At 44.0% G+C, this 17,037-nt stretch overlaps 1 protein-coding gene across 5 annotated transcripts in view; it reads right to left on the bottom strand.

Annotated features, from left to right (window-relative positions):
- Positions 1 to 17,037, bottom strand: part of LRRC7 (leucine rich repeat containing 7) — a 94,817-nt gene that overhangs the window by 43,260 nt on the left and 34,520 nt on the right. For all 5 annotated transcript variants that reach the window (XM_064720186.1, XM_064720187.1, XM_064720188.1 and 2 more), the window contains 5 exons: positions 9,540 to 9,742; positions 5,939 to 6,056; positions 5,042 to 5,120; positions 4,127 to 4,216; positions 1,312 to 1,368 (listed from right to left, as the gene is read on the bottom strand). In XM_064720186.1, coding sequence (XP_064576256.1) covers positions 1,312 to 1,368; positions 4,127 to 4,216; positions 5,042 to 5,120; positions 5,939 to 6,056; positions 9,540 to 9,742 — 547 coding nt within the window. The remainder of the gene's footprint in view (positions 1 to 1,311; positions 1,369 to 4,126; positions 4,217 to 5,041; positions 5,121 to 5,938; positions 6,057 to 9,539; positions 9,743 to 17,037) is intronic.

Genomic DNA, 17,037 nt, shown 5'->3' on the forward strand with positions numbered 1-17,037 from the left:
TTCCTCTGCCCAGGGGTGGGAATTGGAAAAACAAAAAACGTCCACAGACACCAAAAGATTGGATGTACAGCCCTAGAATGAACTTAGATTAATGCAAAAGTACAAGACACAGACATTAAACATAAAACATAAAACATAAAGTAAAAATACAAGATAAAACATTAAACATAAAGCAGACGCAGACATAAAACAGAAACATAACGAAACCATCAAATTATGTTTCTATAGTTATAAGTATATGCCTTAAGTGAGAAACTGTATTAATAAAATAGTGAGAGTTTATAATATAAAAGTGCAGTTTAATAAAGCTAAGAGTTTAAAAGTTAGAATAGAAACATGTGTGCATGTAAGTTAAAAACCCATTAGACAAAAGTATCCACAGTACAACAGAAGTAAGTGATAAGTTAGAAAAGTAGAATAAACCCTGTAACAACTGTCTATTAGTTTAAAAAATTATATATTATAGAAATTATAATATGTAATATATATTATATATTACAATGTATATAATTATATAATATCATATAATTATATAATATAATATACTATATAATATATATTATAATATTATAATAGATCTATAATATAATATAATATAATATAATATAATATAATATAATATAATATAATATAATATAATATAATATATTTATATTATAATATAGATATATATTATATTATAAATAATAATAGATCTATTATAAATAAAAAATAGATGCTAATATAATAATATAAAAATAGTAGTATATATTTTTAGATTGATATGTTATGATATGATATGATATATGATATGATATATAAATTATATCTATTATAATGAAGAAACTTGTAACTACTCCTAAGCTATAACCAACAATTTACTCCTTTAAAATCTCACAATCTCTGAGATTAATGCTTATCTAAACAATAAATCATTCTTAATTAAAAATAATCCCACCCCTCCACTAAAAACAATAATAATTTATGGTGCATCGTGTGAGGGATCAACCCAGGGCTGGAATTTACTTTTGAGAACTTTTTGTCCACTTAAACCCCACTTAACTGAAATAATCCTGAAGGGACTCAATGTCCTGCTGGCACAGTAAAGCCCAAAACATTTAATTCTGGACAGACCATGAGAGGAAAATATTTTCCTGAGGGTATTTCCAACACTTCAGTAGAAATGCTAAAAACCTTCAGTAGAATTTATTTTATAAATGATAACCAAAAACCAACTCATCACAGATACATCACCACTGCATTGCTACCAATCCAGATATTTGGCACTTCTGGAAATTCCAGGTGAATCATTGGAAAGACCCCAGCACTTACTTTGGTAGAGTTTTCAAGTGGTTTTCTCTTAACTCCAAAATTCGCAATTTGACAAGTCTGGAAATAGGAGAGAAAATAATTAATGCATTTGAAGAGTCCATTAGAATAGTTTGAAATGATTTCTTCTTATTTTAAGAAGAAGTGGGATTTTATGTTTTTATGCAAAAAAATCAAAGTCCAGTTTTTGTGGGGGAAAAATCAGAGCCAAATAATTTCACGTAATGTCTGCCCTGATCTGAATTCTCCTGAAAAGCTCTGGCATTGATCAGGTTTTCCCAGCAATTTTAAACTAATTTTATTAGTGCTTCCAACAAGGCAAACACAGGAAAAGCTGGGAAGTTTGGAAGAAACAACAACAAAAAAAAACCAACAAGTAAAAAAGAAGAGCAAGGTTTGTAAGTGTAAGGTCCCAAATAGATGAGACAGGAGGGAAAAAACAACAATAACAAAGGAATTAGAGTCACTGAGTTGATATAAAATAATAATAATAATAATAATAATAATAATAATAATAATAATAATAATAATAATAATAATAATAATAATAATAATAATAATAATAATAATAGAATAAATAATATATACATAATAATATAAAAATAAAATATAATAATAGAAGAAATAAAAATAAAATAAAATAAAATTTAAAAAAAATTTTAAAAATACAATAAAATACAATAAAATACAATAATATAAAATAAAATAATATAAAATAAAATAATATAAAAAAATAATAATAATAGTACCCCAACATTTTTATCTCCCCAGGCCTGAGCAGCCCAGTGTCACTCCCAGCAGGAGTTGGTCACATTTTGTCATTTGGTTTGGAGAGATGAGCAAATGTTCCCATAGATACTAAATAAATAAATTAAAAAAAAATTAAAATAAATAACTATAACTAAAATAAAAAACAATAAATTAATTAAATAAAAGAACCGTAATAAATAAAAATAAATAAAATAAATAATAGAACTTTCACCCAGGTGGCCACAGGGACCAGCCTAAAGCTGGGCTTGGGTGACTTCTGTGACAAAACCAGAGTTTTTCTCTGCTGATCTTTTTTCTCCTGAGCTCTTGCCCAGGGGCCAGTCCAGGGCAGAATTCCCAGCAGTTCCCAGTGGGATAAATTCCCCATTTCTGCCAGGGCCGTGCAGGGTGGGGACCCCCAGCTCCTGTGGGAATTGGGCTCACTCTGTGTCCACTGGGGAAAGAGAAGCTTGTGGGGGGAGGAGAAGTGTTCTGAGGGGTTTGCTTTGATTTTTACTCATTTTTTTCCCTTTTATTACTGTTAATAAAACGTTCTTTACGCCCTTTTAAGGTTCTGAGCTGCTTTGCCCTTCTCCTAATCCTGTCTCCAGCAGGAGGTGGTGTAGCAGGTAGGGCCTGGCGTTCGGAAGATCTCGTGATGTTACGGGAAGACAGGGCCCCTGCCCCCTTAGATAAGAAAATTAACATAGGAATGCAGCCCCCTGAACCGGATTCCGGTAATTTTCCACTTGCCCAGGTACCTTTCCATCCCTACTAACCATAGATGGTAAGGACAGACCCTCACCTGACGTAGAAGCCCCCTAGACTATAAAACCCCACGGGAAGAGAGAATAAAGGCCTTTGATCCTCCACCATATTGGTGTCCGCGTGTTTCTTAGGCCCGAGCGACCCCGGGGAAGGGGGTCGCCGTGCTGCTTCCTGAAACCAGGCTGCCTGCCTTGTGTCAGAAGGCAACAAGGTGGATTGGTGCCCTGGCAGCACTGAACCCACCACACCAGTCGGTGCCTTGGCTGGGAGATCTAAGGAACTGCTGAAATCTCGAATGAGAGAGCCAAACCCAGAGCACCCTGCTCCCACCACCTCTGCTCTGTCCTCACCTGACATCGCTGGGTTTATTTTTGCCCTCTCTCCCCACCCTCCTGCCCTGCCGTCTCTGGGCTCCCACACTCCACCTTTGCCTGTCCCAGCCCCCTCAGCCACAGCTCTGCACCCTGCTGTCCCTTTGTCACCAGGAGGGGACCCGAGAGGAGCCTGGTGGCCCTGGCCCTGCCACAGCTGAGCCACTGCAGGGGGATGCTGCTCCTCACCCCTCCCCAGCCTGCTGACACTCACAAGAACACGGCTGAAAAGCCAAAATCTCGGGGTTTGTGCTCACTTTTTGTTGTGGTGTGTTGCAATGTCCTGTTTTAAACTTCCGGGTCCCTTCCCAGGTGTGCCTATGCCTCTCTCCCTTCTCCCTCGCCCCCTTGCTGAGTGTGCCCTGTCAATCAGGTTTAACATTCCAGCAAGGCGTCGTGTGGTTGGTCCCTCAGGCCTGGGGGACATTGGATAGGTGTCCCCAGTCCCTTGAGACCCTGCCCCTTTCACCTGGTTGGTAACTCACCTGTCCCCTCCCCTTCCCCTGTCCCTGGGCTTAAAAGGTTAATGAGACCATGCGGCCTCATTCTGTTGGCAGCAGTTGCCCCGGTTCAGACCTCTGTAACCATGGAATAAACATCTGGATATAACCCTCCAGCAGAATCCTCTCCTTTTTCTCTTCACCATCGCCAGAAGCTCTCTCTCCTGAGGTAAACGGAGTCCTGACAAGCCTGGACTTGCACCAGTGCCCTGCTGCAATCTCCAGCAGCCAAGGTATCTCTGGGGTAAAACACCACAGTGCTGCCTTTGGCCCAGCAGCGAGGGTCAGCACTGACCCAGGCACAATCTAACTGGTTATATTGGGATTCATATTCCAATAAGTTTTTCAAGGGGAGCCAGCTTTGAGCCGGTCCCTCGGAGCCTGAGCCGGGTTCAGGGACAGGAATGTGCTGTGGTGACTCATCCTTACCTTCCAAAGTTAGCTGGAAGAAACTCCAAAAAGGCATCGTTTAGATAGAGCTGGGTCAAATTTAGAAGTTGTGTGAAGCCATCTGGCAGCCTAAAAAAACAGAGCAAACCTTAATGCTCACCCCGAGTTGCCATGGAGATAATAACAATGTATATTTAGCAGCAGAAAGGTGACTTTCTCTCTCACCTACTTCTTCTACCCAAATTCTCCTGAAGAACTCACTTTTAACAGACATTTTTGCCCATTCCCATCTTCTCTGCATTGCTACAAGCAGGAAATGCAAAGGCCTGGCACATTCAGGGGACGGCAGCTTTTGCTCCCTTCCTGCTTGAGGGATTTAAACCAAAGGTGTTTTTCTTTTCTTTTCTTTTTCTTTTCTTTCTTCTCTTCTCTTCTCTTCTCTTCTCTTCTCTTCTCTTCTCTTCTCTTCTCTTCTCTTCTCTTCTCTTCTCTTCTCTTCTCTTCTCTTCTCTTCTCTTCTCTTCTCTTCTCTTCTCTTCTCTTTCTCTTAATCTTTTTCTTTTTCTCTTTCTCTTTTCCTCTCATTCTTTGTCCCTCTCCCTCATCTATTTCTCTCTATTTTTTTAAAACTGAAACATCAACATTTCACCCTTTCTCCCCTTCACTCCATTTTGCAAATCCTGGATTTACAACTCATTTTTTGTTGCTATTTTTGCAAGATTTTGGAAGGAATAAGGAATTAAGGCTGGCCAAGGTGAAGCCTCACCCCTGTGTATGGATACTGCCCAGCCTGACTGGCACTCCCAGAGTACTCAGATCTCAGACAAACCCACTTGGGTTTAAATTAGAAACAAATTTAAATTGTTTAAATTTAAACAATTAGAAAGACATTCAGATTAAGCCTGAGCTCATTTTGTGCCCTTGGAAGGAGCAAAACGAGCTCCTGGTACTCACTTGGACACGGGGTTGACGCTGGCTTCGATTATCGTTAAACACTTACAACACTTAATGTTTTCTGGGAAATCTTGGATTCCTAAAAAAAATGGAAAGAGTATTAGATACACAAAAATATTTATTAGACACAGACAAATATTATCTACACAAAAACTGTTCAGCCTGGTCTGTTCATAAATGCTCAGTTGGGATTTCCAGCTCAGACTTCAACTCGAGCAGGATGGAAACACAGTTTGGAATTATCATCCAAAAGGTGATGCTCAAGCCCTAAATAAATACATGAAAATACAAAATTATAACTTTTCTGATAGTGTTTGGTTTATACAATGCTCTAGAATTAACAGTGACATAATTTGTGCTGGGATTTGTGCCTTCATCCTTTCCCAAACTGCTTTTCTCTCACAGTCTCCAGACCTCCACTGACAGGAAATTTCCCAAAATTTCCAGGAGTTCCTAAGCCTCATTTTTTAAAAATGAAGACCCTTGAGCTCAGGCAGCAAAGGTTTTTAGGCCCATTGATATGAAAATGGAATGAAAATTCCCAGATTTGGGATTGCACAGCAGCAAACCAGCCCAGATAAATCCTGGGAATTGTTTAAACCCCCCACACAAGAGCCCAATGAGCTCTGAACCCCTTTGGAAGTGGAATGTTCCTAAGTGCATGGAAAACTGGCCTCACATTCCGACTCCCAGCTGGGCAGAAACCCCCAGAGCACAGGATGCTGAAGAAAACCCAATTTTTTAAAGGAAAAACCAGAGCTGGGTTTGCACAGACCCTTCCCCACAGCGCCGCGCGCGGAACCTGAGACGGAGCGCGAATTTCTGCACCACGAGGAGCCAAAACTCCATCTCAGCTCCCAGTTTTTTCAGGGGATGCTGGGGAAGGGGAGCCCTCACCATTCTTGCTGATGTCGAGCTCACGGAGGTTGACCAGGCTGGCGATGGACGTGGGGAGGCTGGACAGGTCGTTGTCGGGGATGCTGAGCTTGCGCAGGGCCTGGCAGTTGAACAGTTGCTGTTCCGGGGGTTCCATGGGGGAGAAGAAATAAATCCATTTGGGATCCTTACTGGCACACAATCAGCACAAACCCCCCCTGGCCACAGCAGAATCCCACCCTCCCAGGGGGGTTTTTGGGAAGGCATTCCCATGGTTGGCGGGGATTGTGGTATTTGCTGGGTCCCCAGGATGAAGGAGGAAATGATGGATCTGACTCCATGTTCTTAGCAGGCTAATTTACTATTTTATATAAAAGAATGCTATCCTAAGACTATACTAAAGAAGAGAGAAAGGATCCTTACAGAAGGATCCTTAACAAGATACTAATTAAAAACTCGTGACTCTCTCCTCAGAGTCCGACACAGCCTGACCGTGATTGGGCATTGAGTCAAAACAATTCACGTGTTGGATAAACAATCTCCAACCACATTCCAAAGCAGCACAACACAGGAGAAGCAAATGAGATAATATTGTTTTCCTTTTTCTCTGAGGCTTCTCAGCTTCCCAGGAGAAGTAATCCTGGTGAAGAGATTTTTCAGAAAATGTGACATTGACAGGGGATATGAAAACAGGGTAGCAGGGATGTTCAAAAACACTCAAAACCTGTAAATTCACTGCAATCAATATCTTGTGATTCTGATATCATTACTTATAATTCATATTTATTGGTGTGTTTAATATTTGTCATAAAAATTTCCAAGTTTTTGTGCCCCTGGTAAATTAAAATATTCGATTTCATAATTAAATTTCACAGCAGATTTTAAAATACTGTGACTGCATTCAGATTAAATAATTATCCTCAAGATCCAAAAATGCCTTGGCGTTATCCAAAGGATACTTCCTTGAAACCCCTGCCCGAAATTCAGGACTCAATTCTAATTTTTCCATCAAATTCCAATTTTACAGAAGTGGATTCCCAGTTTTCACCAGGAACTCCTTTGGGAGCTGAAGAAGGCTTGGAACTTGCAGTTCTGTTCCCACCTGGACACACCCAAGACTTTGGAAGTGCTGGAGGGAGAAGCCCAATTAAAAATCTTCCCTCTGGAATGATTTTATGAAGCATCAGAAGGAACATGAGCCATGGAATGGAGTCCCAAAATTGCTAATTTTTCACCCACTGGATGCTTAACAGATATTTTTCCCAGTTTCCAGAGCTCCCTGGCCATCAGGACTTTGTTGGAATCACCATTCCCTCTGCCCATGAAACAACTTTAATTCCTCTCAGACCAAATCCAAGTGATGCTACCGAGCTCTGAGTTATGAAATCAGGGTTTTGTTCTGCACCTCTGGGGAGAACTCCAGCCCACTCATGTTTCTCTGGATGCTGATTCCAATGACTCCACTCTCATCCAGATCAATTTTCCCTTTATTAGTCATCAATTCACTTGACTCACACAAATAAAGGATTTTTTTGCAGCAGGAGAATGAAGTCAAAGGCAAAGAGAATAAAAAGACTTGGCTGAATTTAGCCAAAAAAAGAGAGTTAGAAGTATAAAAACATCTTGTAAATCCTTAAAAAACCAGAGAAATACAAGAAATGAAGAGCTGAAAATCAGCAGGGAAAGAATCATCAGTATGATACTTCAATGGAAAGCAAAAATAAGATCAGGCAGAATGAGTTTAAGGCATCAGTTCAATGCAAACTAATTTACTGGACTTTAGAGCATCACGTGAAACTAAAGTAGAGCTGGACTTAACTAAGTTGTTTCCTCATTAAATAATAAAACATGATCAAGAGTTTTGATTCAAAAGAATTTTTTAATATCAGGGGCACGGAATATATGGCAAAGAACAGAAAATGTCCAAAAATTTCCTCTGGAATAAAATCTTTGAAAACACATTTGCAGAGGGAGGAGAGAATTGTAGATTAATGTAAAACACAAAAGTTCATGTTAAGTATTACAGTGCTAGTTTCATGGGGAAAAAAAAGCATTTTCTCTCCTGGAACATTAATTCAGTGATGAAAAAAAAAAGCCTTGAGCTCTGCAGCAAAAACACCTCGAGCAGAAAATTTGATAAAGGAATTATTTCAGCTGTTGAATTCCTGGTTACAATTAATAAAGGCTTAAGACAAAAACCGATGAGTGCTATTAACACTGCCATTAATCTTCTCTTCCACGTGGCCAAGATTATGTTAAACTCGATTTACTCTAAATTTAAATTATCACCTTCATCCCAGCTTCAGCATTTTGGACCTCTTCCCTTTGGCCCTCATTTTTTTCCATACAGGATCCTAGCATTGTGCTCTGATATATTTGTTTTTGGAAACACTTCGATCATTCCAAGAGGCCCAACCCAAATATCCCAAAAATCCCTCCCTAAATGAGAGACTTCCAGTATTCCTCAGTAGCAGAAGGAAAAGAAGGGAAATTATTATTATTATTATTATTATTGGAAGAATAAAAGAAAGAAGAAGAATAAGAATAATAAGAAGGAGAAGATGGGACCTCAGGGCTTCCTGAGCAGGTTTTCCCCAGGTTCCATTTGGGATTTCTGGGGATAGAACCCAGCTGGTTCTGTGCTGTGTCTCCAGGAGAGCTCAGGCAGCTCTCCACAGCATTTTCCCATGAAAATAAAGGGATTTTGGTGGCCCTGCCCCACCATCTGTGCAGAATTCCTCTACAGAGTGAGACCTCTCAAGCAATGAACCATCCCATCCCAGCAAAGCAACCCCATGGCATGGAAAAAGCCCATTTTGTACTTCTGTAAATGGATTTTTTACAAAGTCTCTGTGCAGCAAAAACGGGAAATTTGCTCTGAGATGGTGGAGAATGAAGCAATGTTTAATTAAAGATTTGTAAGCATCTTTCATTATTGTGGAGAAAAAATTCCATTAAGGCCTGGATCCCATCCCTTCACGCTTCATTATGGAGCCAGCACCTGCCGCTAATTGGTTTTTCCACCTTTCTCTCCTTTGTTTCCAGAACATTTTGGTTACAGTAATTTTAATTCCTTACAGCAAACATTGATCAGCAGGAGGAGGGATTGGAAGGTTCCAGAAGGGGAGTTTTACAGGGGAAGGATGGCTTGGATGATCTCAGGGTTTATGAGAGGAGTGAATGAAAAAAACTCCTCTCAGGAGTCATGAAACTCCTTCTTGGACAGTTGGCATTCCCCAGGAATGTCCCACAGGGATAAAGGGCTGGTCCTGACAGGGAGGACAGCCCTGATATTCCCAGGAATGTCCCACAGGGATAAGAGGCTGATCCTGAGGGAAAAGCAAGGATGGAGAGGATCCACAGGCATCAGTGTCTCCTGATCCAGGTACTGGATACCACAGGAATTTCCAAGGCCAGAACCATTTATTATGCAGAATTTTTTTCCCCAGTTCCAGGCTCCGAGCTGCCCCATTCCCGTGCTGTGAAGAAGGAGCAGCAGGCCCTTCTCCTCCCAGCCCAGCCCCGATTCCAAGGAATATCCCTGGAGCCCCCATCTCCACCTCTCCCCAGCAGCCCCGGCAGGCCCAGAGCCGGGCACACACCCCAGCAGGACGTGGATTACCTTGGGAAGCTCCTCAATCTGGTTGGCATCGAGGTAGAGCTCCTCCAGGGTCCTCTCGAAGCTGAAGACCTCCTTTGGCACCTGCTGCAGGCCGCAGTGGGAATAGTCCAGCACGGAGACGATCTCCTCCTCGCCGCGGAAACACCGGCACGGCACCAGGCGCCCGATCAGCTTCCTTTTGCTGGTCATCTCCAAGCAGCATACTGGGAGAAACAGGGAGGAAAAGGGGATTTCAGCAGCCTTTTGGGGGAATGTTCTCAGGAGTTATGCTGCGGATTGCGGCTCATGGAAAGCAGTTTTGCCCAGGGATATCCAGAGTGTGTGTCCTGAGGTGTCTGTGGCGCCTTGCTGGAATGGAAGGTGGGATTTGGAGTGCAAGGAGAAAACCTGGACGCTGCAGCTGTTCCCTGCCCTGGGATGGAAGGGAACACACCTAGCCCAGCCACAAGCCTGGCTGTAATGGGAAAATGGGAATCCACACCCACCCATGGAAGCACAGAGGCAAGGCCGGTCCCTGGCGCAGAGCAGGCAGGGACGCAGGTGGAGGCACCTGGGTGGGATTCCTGTGGGAAATGGGAATTATCCCTGGATCCTCCACACCAGCAGAGCTCCCCGTGCTGCTCCCACAGGCTCCTGCAGCAGCTGAGGAAAGCAGGGATGGAACCCTTGGCTTCAGAGCGATCCCAAACCATTCCTGCTCCTCCCGTGCCACCAGGCTCTGCTGGAAGCTCCAAGAGGGGATTCAGCAAAACCCATTCCTTTTCCTGCACTAAAATAGGTATCCAGAACTGTTCCCAAACTTCTCCCACCCTCAGTCCCAGTGGTGCAGGCCCTCCTCACCCCCAGCATGTTTGGGCACCCCTAACTCAGTGAGTAACTTTACACAGTGCCCCCCTATTCCTTGTGGAACAAAACCACTTCAGGACAGAGGGAACACTCCAGAAGCAGATTGGGAACACATCAAGCAGTCCCTAAATCCATCCTGGACACCTTTAGGAGTTACTTAAACACTCTGGATAAACCAGGCTGTCCTGAAACCTATTTACCACAAAGGCAAGGAGGGCTCAACCTTCAACTCCCATTTTCCAAACCACTCCCAAGGTTCTGAGCTAGATTTAGGAAAACAATGCACTAAATTAGTCCAAATAGAGCAAAATAAGGTTTTTGTAGCAAGCACCAGTATGGAGTGGAAGGACCTGGGCTATGATTGAAAGGAGCAGAATTTCACGCCTTGTGGGCTCATGGTAATTAAACTTTTTATTAATTTCAGCATTATTAATTCCTACCCTGGACTAATTCCAGCTCTGGTAATTACACTTTCCTTCCCTGCATTTTGCTCTCTGCTGATGTTCAGAGATCCTTTCCTCGGTGCTGGTGGTTGCTGATGGAAAAGGCTCAGGGACACAGCAGCTTCATCCATCCCTTAATCCCTGCAGGGGATTCCTCATCCCTCTCCCACTCCCCTGGAAGCACCAGAGCTTGGTGCTTCTCCCCATTTCAGAACTGAAATTCCCCACAGCCGAGTCCTGAGGTCACTGCCCCATGTCACACATCACACAGGAAAATCAGAGCCTCCGAAAGAGCTCCAAAATCAGATTGTTTCTTGAATAAAGACAGATAAATGAGGAAAGCGGCATAAAATAACCTGCTCCTTTTCAGCTCCAGCAAGCAGCTCATTATCAGCTCCTGCAGTTTATTGTCTTATAAAGAAACTCCTTCAGCTGAGGAAAACAGGAGCTTTATGGAAATCAATTACAAAAACTTACAATCCCTCCTCAATTCACGGACCTTTTGTGCAGGAAAACACTAATCCCTGTTTATCAGGAGCCACAGGAGAAGACATTTCCCTCACCTGCTGGAAAGACAGAGAAAACTGCTGCAGGCTCACCCAGCAGATTAGAAGATGGGATGAAACGGCTCAACAGATTCCAACACCCCAAATGCCTTGGGATGGGATTCCTGGCTGGGATGGGGTTCCCAGAGCAGCTGTGGGTGCCCCCAGAGGTGTCCCAGGAGCAGGCTGGGGCAGTGGAAGGTGTCCTTGCCACGGCAGGGGTGGGTTGGGATGGGATTTAAGATCCCTTCCAGCCCCAGCTCTGGAATTCTGGGCTCTCCTGAAGACTCCAGCAGTGGGTGCAGAACAGGGGTGGTGGAAATGCTGCTACAAAACCCTCCAGAAGGGGCCTCTGAGTGATTGGCAGGATAAATCAATTTCTAATTTGCTGGTTTGCAGGATACACCAGTGGTGGATTTAATTTTTCTCCCAAACAAGTTTTCCACAGAACACTTCACAGAAGGGCTGGCGGCTCAGGGAGCTGTTGCAGTGCCACAACCAGAGCCAAAATTCAATAAATACCCTGAATAACCCGAGCCAAAGGCAGCAGGTTCTGGGCTCTCAGGGACCAGCCTGAGCTGTCTGACCAAACATCAAACCCCTCCTGCCCGTCCAATTCCATTCAGAAATCTCCAAGAAATCCCAGTTGCAGGGATCTGGCAGAGCTAGAAAGTTACTACTGAGAAATGCTGAAAACAGAGAAATTGGGAGTGGGGATGGGAGCGTGGCAGGGCTGGAATGAGCAGTAAAACATCTGTCAGAGGGTTCAGAAAATAGGGATTATTTCCAGAGCAGCAGGGAATTCTCCTCAGTGCCTCCTTTGCCACACATCTCACACAGGGATGGTTTTCCTTTAGCAGCACAATCCACACCATTAATATGGAATTACTTCCCAGTGTTCCATCTAAAACTCCAACAAAGAATCCAATCTGAACCTCCCCTTCTCTAAAGCAATCCCTATTTTCTCCAAATCCCACAAAGGACTTGTTTGGAAAGCAGGAGCCCTTTCTGGAGCATTCACCAGGATTCCTGAGGGGTTCCAGGGCAGCTTCTCCCTCCTCTGACCCAAGGAAGGCACTGGGAATTTCCCAGTTTGTCCCAATACCCCAGAATTTACCTTTTCTCTGCCAAAAGGATTTGATAACAGGGGCTACACAATGCAACAAAGCTGAGCTACAGGTTGGAATTAAAAAAGAAAACAACCCTCAAATTTCCCTCAGCCCAAAGCCTTTTCCCCGTGGATATTCTCCTGGCACTGGTCAGACATCCACTTGTGTTTCCTTTCTTCCCTTTAATGAATTCTGTGGGCTGCCTGGCAGATTTCCACCGTGTCCAGTTGCAGTCTGGGTCACTGCAATAATTAGGGAACTTCAAAGCTCCCGGAGCCCTCTTCATTTCCAGCACCACATCTCAATTAGAAGCACAGCCCTGCTCATAATTCAGAGCCTTGCAGGAACGGAGGAAGGTTCTCTCTGCATTTACAACCACGTGGAACCTCTCCACAGCTCTGCCACCTCCTCACCCACATTTTGGGTTTTTAATTTGCTGCTCACCTTTCTGTGAGCTGCAGCTTTGTGGGCACCAGCTTTGCACGAACGCTGGGAGTTTTCGGCGCCTTGTTTCCTTGCTCTGGCGGTTGTGTAACTCTCACTACCCCTACCTTGTATTCCTCATCCCAAACTTTTGTCTGCAGCTGTAATCCCGTGCTTGTGACATGGGAATTGTGCTTATGTAAGCTCTGACATCAGTCCTTGCTGCTGTTTTGCATTCCCCCCCATTTTCCCATTCAGAAAAGGCCTCTGATGAGGTGGAAGCTGCTTATTCTCTGCCTGAAAAGCAGCGTTGCTCTTGCTGAAAAATCTGCTTGATTCCTTCCAAGGGGAGGGAGCATTCCCAGCCTGGATGCTGCCCCTCTTTATATTAAAATATTTAAACTCCATATTCTGAAATAAAATTTGTGCTCAGAAGCTTAGAAGTTAGGCGGTGAGTAAAACCTCAATTATCACAGACATAACACATATAAATAAACATGTATTTACACATATATGATTCCATCAATCCACCTTTAGCAAAGCCAGCTGCCTCCAATATTTGACACCTGCTATTCATGAATTGATGCCTTGATTAAAATGCGTATGCTCATGCAGGTATGGAATTTTGATATAAAATCTGCTACAATAACAAAGCCTGTTCACTATGATTTACTGTAGTTGTCCCCAGCCCTGTCCCTGGAGCTGCTGGGGAGAGCCCAGGGTGGGCAGAGGGATGGAGCAAAGGGGACAGGACCCAGGGAAAGGCTTTCCACTGGCAGAGGGCAGGGATGGATGGGGTTTTGGGAAGGAATTCCTGGCTGGGAGCATCCAGAGCAGCTGTGGCTGCCCTTGGATCTCCTGGCAGTGCCCAAGGCCAGGCTGGATAAGGCTCAGAGCAGCCTGAGATGGTGGGAAGTGTCCCTGCCCATAGCAGGGGGATGGAATCTTTCATGTCCCAAAAAAACATCAGAGGGGATCGGTCCCAGGTTGGGCTCAGGGACCTTGGAAAGCTTTCCCAGCCTCAGGAATCCTGGGATTCTCCTTGGGAAGTCTCTCCATTTCATCCAAATTCCACTTCTCCACACCCTGTTTAGAAGCAAAGAAGGATTTTGTCCCAAACTTCCCCCCTGAGCCAGGTGAGGGAGGTGGGAATGTCCCTGTTCTGTTCCTAATTGGAAATGCAAAACTAGGGATTTATTCTGGCTGTAGAAGCCATTGGTAATAATCTTCATTAACCTTCCTGAAAGATTAAGGAACTCTGGCTCTAAAGTCACAATAACAGAATTATTAGGGAGCTTCCAAAGGGGAATTGGTCTTATCAAAGAGAGGGGTGTGCAATACTATCTGAATTGTTTTCCTGCACAGAAATTCCCAGATAAGCAGCATATCTCCCCCAGAAATGCCATTTAATGCTGGTAATTGAATTCTCTTCATTATGCCCCCATTACAATGGTCTGCATTCAGGTTCACATTCAGATTTGGCTAATCCTAAAATAAAATAACCAAGCATGAAAAATCAGATTTCAGCTTTTGTCTCCGGGGAATATCAATGAGGGGAAATGTCCCTGGCTTTGCTGCAAGTCCTGGGAGGTCCCCGGAGACCTGAACACCTTGAGGTCTGGGAAAGGTGCACAAAAAGGGTGCAGGAAAATTGAAGAATTATTTCTACCAAGTATCAGTTTTGATAGCCCAGACCTCACACCTTTGGGACATAAAGGCAAATCTTTATCTTTTCTGATAAGATATTCATTGACTCCGAAGGTTACTATTGGCCTTGCCTCGAAATTCTCAATTTCCTTCCTTGAAATTCCTTCCTGAAGGAGCTTTTCTGAGTAAATGGCTTTGGATAATCCCAGATGATGATAACTCCAATTGCAAAGGCATTTTAGTGACAGCAAAAGCACTTGTTGGGGTTGGTTTGATTATCAATAATCTGTGTCCTGTTCTCCCTACACACAATTCTTGCACAACCTCAAGGAAAAGCCCAGATTCTTTTTATAGGAGTGACAGAATTCCAGTAAATTGTTGCACATTAGTGGCACATGTTGAAAATTAATCATTATGCCGTTAATTGCTAGAAATTCCAATCACTCTGACAGCTCACCCTGCAGACATTTCAGCAGGAGAGAATCCCAATAAACAGGAGACATTTCTTGGGGAAGTGTGCTGTCTGGAAATCAGGGAATTTACATTTCTGCTTGCATCTTTGATGTGTCACAGCTTTTATGTGAAGTAATCCTTCCGTTTAAGAGATGATGTGCTGTGAAATTTGGGATGAAATGGGCTTTATTTGCTGCTTTATGGAGCAATGGCTGGAAGTGCTCTCCAAAGGAACAGCAGAGAGAACATCGTTTACCTGCTGAAGGCAGCACGGAAACAAATTGGGATTTAAGTAGGAACAACAAAACTTCTGGTTTCTTCCTCACCGGCTCCTACAGAATCCCCAATCACTTCCCAGTGGTTTCCATCACAATCCAGCTGCATTATTCCTGATACAGGAATCAGCTTAGCAGGACTGCAGCAGGGAAAGGGGGAGCATTGTGGTGAGCTGGCAGTGCCAGGGAGGGCAGTGGGAGCCACAAACTGCAGCCAGGACAGGCACTTTGAGCTAAAAGTGGCAGCTCTGGCTCCCAGTGAGAGCTGACCTGTCACAGACATCTTTTATGGAAAATCCTTTCCTTGGGATTTCTCCTCCTGAGAAGCTGGGAGGCCTCAGGAACAAAATGCAAACAATGGTTATCTGCTGCTGTGGGATGCAACAGGTGCATCTGGGATTGGTCTCATGGGGTTGTTTCTAATTAATGGCCAATCACAGTCAGCTGGCTCAGACACAGAGCCGAGCCACAAACCTTTGTTATCATTCCTTTCTATTCTATTCTTAGCCAGCCTTCTGATGAAATCCTTTCTTCTATTCTTTTAGTATAGTTTTAATGTAATATATATCATAAAATAATAAATCAGCCTTCTGAAACGTGGAGTCAGATCCTCGTCTCTTCCCTCTTCCTCAGACCCCTGTGAACACCAGCACAGTGACCCTCTGGCACAGATGTGGAATCACAGAATCCTGCAATTTTTTCCTCCTTTTCTCCAGGCTGAGCCCGTTTCCCAGCCCCCTCAGGGATTCTGCAGCCCCTTCCCAGCTCCCTGAGCCTCTCCTGTTCTCCAGACCCTTCCCCAGCTCTGTTCCCTGCCCTGGACACACTCCAGCCCCTCAGGGTCCCTCTTGTCCTGAGGGATGCGGGACCTTTCCCTGCCTCTCTCCCGTGGGATGGGACATTCCCACTGGAGCAGGCATTACTGAAGCTCCAAACTGAGATTAAGCTCATTTCTGTGTTTCCCAAACCTCTGGGAGGCACACAGCAAACTGCCTGGAAAATGCGTGGTTCCCTCAGCGTGGGAGATGTTCCCATCCAGTCACAGAACCTTTTCCTTTCTGAACAAAACAGGGAGTTTTGAACAACTGAAAATTCCAGTTCTGATCCATGCCTGCTTTCTGCCAACCCCCCCACTCCAAGTGTACCTTGGGAGTTTCTATCCCACAAGGTGCCCATTCTCATGGATATTCCCATTATTTCCCAGCTTTCATTTACCTTCTTGAACCTTCTCTGCTCTTCATTATTCCCCAGCCATAACTTCTCACCTGGGCCATCCTCTCCTTCCTTCCCCATCCCAATGCTCCTGGATCCCCTCCCTCCAAACATCCCCTTCCCATTCCAAGCACAGGCCCCATTCCCAGAGCCCTCCTCTGGCTCACACTCTCTTCCCTGAGCTCCCCAAACTCTCTGCAGCTGGGTTTGATGTTCTGCACCTCCAGCATTCCTGTCGTATGGAATTATCCTTTCTTTGCTATAGAATTACCCTCTCTTCTAGGAGTTCCTGCAGAAACATTCCACTGACCTGCACAAACACAGATTTAGTTCTTCCCCTCGTTCATTCCCAGCTAAAAACTTTTCCCTGCTCACTCTGCTCTTTGTATTTTGGCAAAAAGCACAAAACTTTTTGCTGTCCACCCTTCTTCTTCATCCTCTCTCCACCCCTTTCCTGGCTGTGGATGCAGTGCTGGAAGATGCTTCCATGGCTGCTCATAAATGGGATTCTGGGAATGCCAAACCTGTACAGGGAATGTCAGCAC

This window comes from Zonotrichia leucophrys, chromosome 8 (assembly GCF_028769735.1).
Source record: "Zonotrichia leucophrys gambelii isolate GWCS_2022_RI chromosome 8, RI_Zleu_2.0, whole genome shotgun sequence".
Lineage (NCBI taxonomy): Eukaryota > Metazoa > Chordata > Aves > Passeriformes > Passerellidae > Zonotrichia > Zonotrichia leucophrys.